This window comes from Sinohyriopsis cumingii, chromosome 18 (genome assembly GCF_028554795.1).
Source record: "Sinohyriopsis cumingii isolate HCF-2022 chromosome 18, ASM2855479v2, whole genome shotgun sequence".
NCBI lineage: Eukaryota > Metazoa > Mollusca > Bivalvia > Unionida > Unionidae > Sinohyriopsis > Sinohyriopsis cumingii.
The window spans coordinates 5,801,977-5,809,612 of record NC_142978.1 but is presented as its reverse complement, the minus strand read 5'-3'; the positions used below and the strand labels follow the sequence as shown (position 1 = coordinate 5,809,612).

Genomic DNA, 7,636 nt, shown 5'->3' with positions numbered 1-7,636 from the left:
AGAATTACAAAGAATCAGTATGAACAAAAGCAAAATTTGCTTAAATTCATAAAAATCTACAAGTTTTGCAATTCTCTAATGTTTAATGCTTGTAAGGCAATGTGATGCTAAACAAGTAGACCACTTTTGGACTTTAAAGTTTAATTCACCAACACCCTCCTGTGCTTTTATATCAATCCAATGTGAAAGTGATATAGTACCCGAGTTCTCACTACAGAGTCCCAATGAGGTAAAATCCACAAGTCGCACTGATATCTGGAGTCAATGCTGATGGTGGATACTGTGTCAGAATACAATACCTTTTTTCCTTCGGTAATAGAGCAAAAACAACAATGCACTGGTAGTCTCAGCTTTGTGGGTGCATAATGTGTTTCCGATGGTCTGTTGGTTTATTTCCAATAATTAGAATAAAACAAGGCAGATCCAGATCTGCAAGGGCATTATGCACCAGCATATATGTCATTCATAGTAGGGTGAGATGATAATACCCAGGAATACGACATTAAAACAAAGCTTCATCCATGCAAGTTACAGATTTAAAAATATCATCATGTAGTTTTTTTTTCAAAGTTTGCCTAAAGGGATATCTACAACTAAGTCATACAGTGGATTAGGGTAGATTGCTAAGGAGTGGTTTGTTAATTACTTCACTTGAAAAATATCAGTAACAGAACATAGAAATCGATAACTGGCAAAGACAAAACTCTCGTTACTTGTTACCAACATATTCATCTTGGTTTAATTTCTGTGTGAATAATATGCAGTGACAGCTTAATCTGCTCACTAGTGTTATGCTGTTGCATGTTAATTGACAACTTAGTCAAATCAATTCTTGACATGCCTTATTATTTTAACTAATACTGGGACTATTTCCCTTATTCAGCTGTGGTGAAAAGATGGTCTTCATCATTCATGCATTCAAGTTTTGCAATACTAATCATAAATATTCTAAAGGTATTACCAACGATCTCTTAATCAAAACATCTGACATGATTATGGAAATCAAATACAATGGGATTAATTTTCGATCAAAACATACTATGAATACAAATACTCAGTAGAGATCGAGTCATTCATTGCACTAGGACGTCTTTGTAAGGAAGACAACACGGAACACCTAATTACATCCATCAGAACAAATACATATTATCATAACAAATGTTATCACTGCCATCAAAGTTAAGATCATTTTCTCTTATCGCTTATTTATCATAACAAAAACTGCTGAAAGAGAGTCACATGTGGAAACCCCATTTTTGTGGCAACCTACTATGTTTTGTCGCGGTGTCTTTCTTCATAGTCTAGCTGAATAGCCAACCAGATTCATCTACATCAAACACTATATTGTGGCTAATAAACTTCCATCGTCAATAAATACATTTTTTATTTTGATCTGACAAAGCTACTAATGATCTTTTCTTTTGTAATTTCAAAGACTAAAACTGCATCCGTCACGCTCAAATATACTTAAAAATTAAAGTTTAAGATGTGATTCGATCTGGTGTCTTGCGAGAGGTTTTGTTTTTATGTGTAACTGTACAATATGATCTGACTAGATATACGTGATAAATTTTGGAAAACGCAAAATGTTTTTCACAGTTAATGAATTTTAGAATAAATTCCTTCTTCTGATGTTGCCGCCAAATTGCCACACCGAGACAAGTAATTTTGTTCCTTTCGATTGGTCGAAACTCGTGGAAATTTATTTCGGAATACCTTTGTGTTTTTCGTCTAAGTAAAAATCAAAACGAAAATATCGTATATATTCCGTACAAACAAGATGGCAGCGCACATTTACAACGTGTATGTGGGCTCGGAGACAGGGTTATTAAAAGGAATCAACATCGTCAAAAGCTATTGGGATAATTTGAATTCGTTGGAGAAGGCTGATAGAGAGAAGGAGATATGTGCAATGTGCTGGAACAATGAAAATGAATCAGAAATATGTGTTGGTTTAAAAAATCACGAAATCATGATTTATTGTATTCAAAACAAATCATTTTCAGAGAATTACAAATTTCAGTGTGGGGAAGGGAAGTTGAAAAGTATGGCAAAATTGAATGAAAATTTCATCACAGCCGTTGAATCAGGAGTTGTAAGGGTGTGGAAAGGTGATGAAATCACATCAGAAATTAACGCAGGACAGGGCCTATGCAAAATGGCTCAAGACAAGTCACAAGGAAATATTATTGGAACTGGAGGAAAGGAAAATGATTTAAAGATTTGGGACGTGAATGTACCAGATAAACCAATTTTTCATGCCAAAAATGTGAAGAATGACTGGTTGAATCTTCGTGTGCCAATTTGGATTCTGGATTTGGAGTTCTTGCCTGGAAGCAAAAAAGTCGTAACATGTACAGGTAAATTGTCTGCAGCACGGAATACCTCAAACTTAGCCCAAAACTACTCACAACTATAAAAAAACCATATAGAAAAGCCCAGGAAAATTCACCTTAATAATATTTGGAATTTTTTATTTTTTTAATGGAGTTGTACATTAAGAAATTATTGAAAAGTAGGTTTTTTGTCATAAGCGTTTTCGTTCATCAATAATGACAGATTTTCTAAATAACAGTTCACATTCCCATATAGAGATCATCCCAAGTCTATGATCTGAGTCTTCGAAACGGTGTCCATAAGTCTAAGATGTTTCCTTTCAGTCACTTGCCTTAGTTATTAAGAAATTCTGCATTATTGTTGATCTAAAATTTGAAAACTGTATGGTTTTTAAAATGGATTGAAGACATTTTGCTGACAAATACTTACATGCAAGGTTCATGCTGCCGGGCAAAGTGGGCAACTAAGTCACCTATAAAAATTAAACTTCAGCTTCTGTTAGTACAGTGAAAACAACTTCACCCATTGATTTTTTAAAGGTACATGTACATTGACCTACCCTAGTTTTTGAGATGCCCCCATGCCATAGCCAGGATAGCTATAGTGTTATTTTGTAGCAAAATGTATTCATCAAGTCATTAACTAGCTAGTGCTGATATTAATTACTTTGACAAACTCTTGCACTTGCACAGGCATGTGTTTTAATAGCTGATTGACAATTAACACTTTCTTGAATAAGTTACAATGGCAACTATCGCTGCTCGATTTCCGCATGTTGTCCTTGATGATAAAAAACTTGTGTTTCAAAACTTTAACAATAGTATGTAAATAGCAGTTTTGTGCTTTAAGAACAGAGTCAGTGATCTGGATATCTTAACTGCCTCTTATACACTATTTCATCATAAAATTAGTTTGAAACTATAAGTGAACCAGTAATGGGGAAATAATCATGACAAACATTGCAGTGTCTGGTAAGTCACCAGTTTTATAAATTGTCTTTTTTCATAAACCATTTGGCATATATATTCAGAAAAATATACAATTCATGTAAAGCAAAGTCTAGGAATTACGTTAATAAAGATTTGGCTTTAAAATACAATTATGTAGGTAAGAAATGTATGGGACGATGCTGTGTTGTGGAATTTGCAAGAAGTGCTTTAAGGTCAAGGTTGTTTTCTGACTTGACTCATAATTATGAAAATAGGAGAGAGAAAAAAGCAGGGAAGCAAATACTATTTAATCAATACCTAAATGGTTAATCATGTGTATTTGGATGCCAGATTTGTATCTGGGCACAATAAATCACTTAGGCAGGAGTCTTCCATACACATTTAATAGGTGGGCGGGAAAATTCAAAGACTTGCCAGTCCTGCTTCAGCCACCTGCTTAGTGGGAAAATGTGTTGATCAGTTAGCTGTGCTGATATTTACAATGACAGATTCAGTGACTGAAAGACCCCTTGATGTACATGTTGCCATATAAAAGTACATTAAAAGAAGATGATGCAAAAGCTGGTTGTCAAGTTCAAAGACTTTGACTGGCAGCAGGGTGAGAAAATGTACTGATATTTACAGATATTGAAATCAAAGGCCGAAAAACCCAGAGGTGTACATGTGGTTATTTATAAGGGTACATCAAATAAACAACTTTAACTTACATTATTGTGCCTAGCATAGTGTTTGGAATAAGACCTTCCTTGGATTGACAAAATTCAGTCTCACTCTGATGAACAAACAAGAGCTGTGTGTCATTGTTATAAAGAATGCAGAAAATAAACTCAATGGCAACCATTAGTTCTTCTAGTTTGCATAGCTTTATGGGAGGGGACTGCTGGTGGGACTCCTATTTTTATCAGAATGGTAGTCCTGGAATTCTAGTTTTAAAATTCTAGCAAGACCTCTGATGTAGACAAATAGTAAAACCATAAATTTGCAATCCTCAGGGCATTGTCAGTGTGTGATCCATGCAATCCTCAGTGCATTGTCAGTGTGTCATCCATGCAATCCTCAGTGCATTGTCAGTGTGTGATCCATGCAATCCTCAGTGCATTGTCAGTGGGTGATCCATGCAATCCTCAGTGCATTGTCAGTGGGTGATCCATGCAATCCTCAGTGCATTGTCAGTGGGTGATCCATGCAATCCTCAGTGCATTGTCAGTGTGTGATCCATGCAATCCTCAGTGCATTGTCAGTGGGTGATCCATGCAATCCTCAGTGCATTGTCAGTGGGTGATCCATGCAATCCTCAGTGCATTGTCAGTGGGTGATCCATGCAATCCTCAGTGCATTGTCAGTGTGTGATCCATGTGCTGACATGTGATACCACAGTTTGACATATTCTCATTCCCAGACAGTTGTGAGTAGTTTGGGGCTAGTTTTTTTAGTTTTGGGCTAGTTTTGTGTATTTTGTACTGACTGTAATTTGTTGGAAATTTGTTTTATGGCTATCTAGGGTCATTTTGTAGTGTATTTAGTGTGTGAATCTAGGTTGGCTTTGAATTTTCCATATGGCTACACAATTTAGTCTTTAAAAAAAATATTTACATTTATTATTTTGCTTTACCATACAAAAGCATGATATAAGTTTCATTCTTGCCCTCATTTAATTTAAGTCTTGCACCTATGAACCAGAGAGATGGGGATGCTATGTTCCACACCCTCCAGTTAGGGGATACACTACATTATAAAGGGATGAAGGGAAATAGTGGTATTACATAACACATTAGTAATTTTAAAAAATGAGGTGATCATATTTGCTTTGACAGTTTTTCCATCTTAACTTTGTCTGCAGGGTGCTTTAATATTTTCCTTGGACACTTACATTATTGCAGTAAACCTTTTATAAGGTGCTCAGGTAAAACATGAAAACAGCAACATGTTTGAATATCTAGTTAAGCATTGCATTTTACTTATTTGCTGCCAGACTGACTTAACATAGCAAGACCTTTTGCCTTTATTTAAATGTTACAAGTGAAAGTGTTATGTGCTATACAAAAAGAAAGTTCCTTACTAATTATGTTCTGAGTCATGGACTCATTTCAGGGCGAAGAGAAACTTGGACATGACACAGGTTGAATGACCACCATCCATGGGCAAATTTGTCATTGTAACATTACCTTTAATTCCCTGGATTGCACCGGTGGCCTAGTGGTTAGAGCGTCTGCCTCAGAAGCGGGAGGTTATGGGTTCGAACCCCGGCAGAGTCATACCAAAGACTAACAAAAATGGTACTAACATCTGCCTTGCTAGGCGCTCAGCATTAAGAGGTTAGTTTTAGGACTGGTCGGCCTGGTGTCAGGATAATGTTACTGGGTGGGACATCATGCTCCATGTCTGCGGCATGATGCCCCAGTGCTAGACATCACTATAAACTGCCGCACTGCAGACATTGTAGCGATATGACTGAAAAATTGTTGAAGCTACGTTAAAAATCCTAATCACACACACACACACCTTTAATTTCCATTTTTTAAATAAAAAGGAAATGATAAAGCAGTTTTAAAAGTTTTGTTTCTGTCATATTTTTCTTAAACAAAATCATCTAACAGTTTTTGAAGGCAGATGGCAAAATGTCCCCAAAGATCCAGTTGAAAGATATAAATATAATGATTGCTTGTCTTTATGACCATATGTAACCTCTAAACATTATCATATGCTTGATCCTTACAGGCCACCATCAAGTGCGTGTTTATGATCCCAGTACACCACAGCGGAGACCAGTAATGGATATCCAGTTTGATGAGTACCCTCTCACAGCTCTTTCTCTACGGCCAAACAGAGATGATCAGGTAATTGTCTCCAACACACAGGGGAAAATGGCACTCATTGATCTTCGTAAAGGCCAAGTGGTTCATATATTCAAAGGATTTGCAGGCGGAATTCGTGCAGTTCAGTGCCACTCATCAGAACCCCTTGTTGCTTCATGTGGACTCGACCGATTTCTTCGCATTTATGATATAAATACAAAGCAGCTTATGCATAAATTTTATCTTAAATCAAGATTGAACTGTCTAATCTTTGCATCTCAATTATCACAAGAAGATGAAGGACAAGGTGAGGAAAAAGAGTCTGGCATTTTGAAGGAGAATGGAGAAGAGGGAGTTGATGAAGAAGATGACGGGGAAGAAGCTGTCTGGAACAAATTGAAAGTTGTTCAAACTAAAACCATTAGAAAACAAAAAAGGCAAACATATGAAAATGAAACTTTGATGACAGTGAAGAGAAAGACTGCTGAAAAAGAGGATTCAACAGAAAGGAAAAAGTTAAAGCAGAATAAGAAAACAAATAAATCAGTTTAAAACTTCCCCAAGATTTGCAAAATATGCCAGAAGACTTATTGTTGCCATAAAATGTTCTTTGTACAAAAACAAGAAAAAATTCAGCACAAGAAATTATGCAAAGCTGAATAAAAAAAATTCAAAGCCTCTTCATATTTTTTTAGATATTAATAAATTATACATGGTTAGTTTTTAGGCTGTGACATTACATTTGTAAATGGTTGAGTTTAGTTTACTGCCTATAAATATTCAAAGAAATTTTTAACCATGTAAATAAATATGTACGTGGCAATGTGTTGTACATGAACTACTTTAAATTATATATTTTCACGTCTCTGCTTAACAACTTTGTAGTAACATTTTCCCGTTTCTCCTTTTTCTCATATCATATGAGGCACTGCTTGAAAAGAAGCTGAGGTTGACAAGAATTGGTCACACCTCACATTGCACAACAGTATACATCAGGTTGATGTTGCAGACAAAAATTTCTTTAAACCACCTACTCTTACTTTTGGCATCATTTGAGCTATTGTGTAGTGTGTAGATGTTTTATAAATTTTGGTAAATAATGCAATTAAATTTTGATGAGAAACAAGGACATGCAGTAAATTTGTATCAATTTTTTTAAAACTTTTCTCAATCATAAGTTTAATGGTGTAATCCTCTTTAATTTCTTCTTTAATCTTCTTTAATTTCCTCTTTAATCCTCTTTAATTTCAGAAATAGTTTATAAATTAGATGGACTATTTTATAAATAATAGAAAACACTTGAGCTGAAATGAATGGCAAATTTTTTTAATGGAATGGATTTGCATGTACATGTATTTGAATAGAATTTGAAAATTCATCAATGTCAATAAAGGTATCAAGTACATTTTCTTTTCTTTGTCTTCTTCAGTATTTATTGTCATCCCTACTACCAGTCAAGCGACACTGCAAACAGTGCATTCAGTCACATATACTTGCTTTCAAGTCCAGTCCAGCCACAGCTGCACTCAGATCTGCCACTGCATAATGTGCCAG

The 7,636-nt window shown here is 35.4% G+C and overlaps 1 protein-coding gene across 1 annotated transcript; it reads left to right on the top strand.

Annotated features, from left to right (window-relative positions):
• The first annotated feature begins 1,775 nt into the window (after positions 1-1,775).
• On the top strand, positions 1,776-7,487 carry LOC149776008 (WD repeat-containing protein 74-like). The gene is made up of 2 exons (XM_089941878.1): positions 1,776-2,360; positions 6,006-7,487. Exons 1-2 carry the CDS (start codon positions 1,781-1,783, stop codon positions 6,632-6,634), a joined length of 1,209 nt encoding a protein of 402 aa, XP_089798004.1. The 5' UTR covers positions 1,776-1,780; the 3' UTR covers positions 6,635-7,487.
• The last annotated feature ends 149 nt before the right edge of the window (positions 7,488-7,636 follow it).

What these genes read in the sequence shown, in the direction of transcription:
- LOC149776008 (XM_089941878.1), top strand. Translation starts at nt 1,781, where the DNA reads ATGGCAGCGCACATTTACAACGTGTATGTGGGCTCGGAGACAGGGTTA. An exon ending in AAAAGTCGTAACATGTACAG is followed by an intron (nt 2,361 to 6,005) that starts GTAAATTGTCTG and finishes TGATCCTTACAG; the next exon opens with GCCACCATCAAGTGCGTGTT.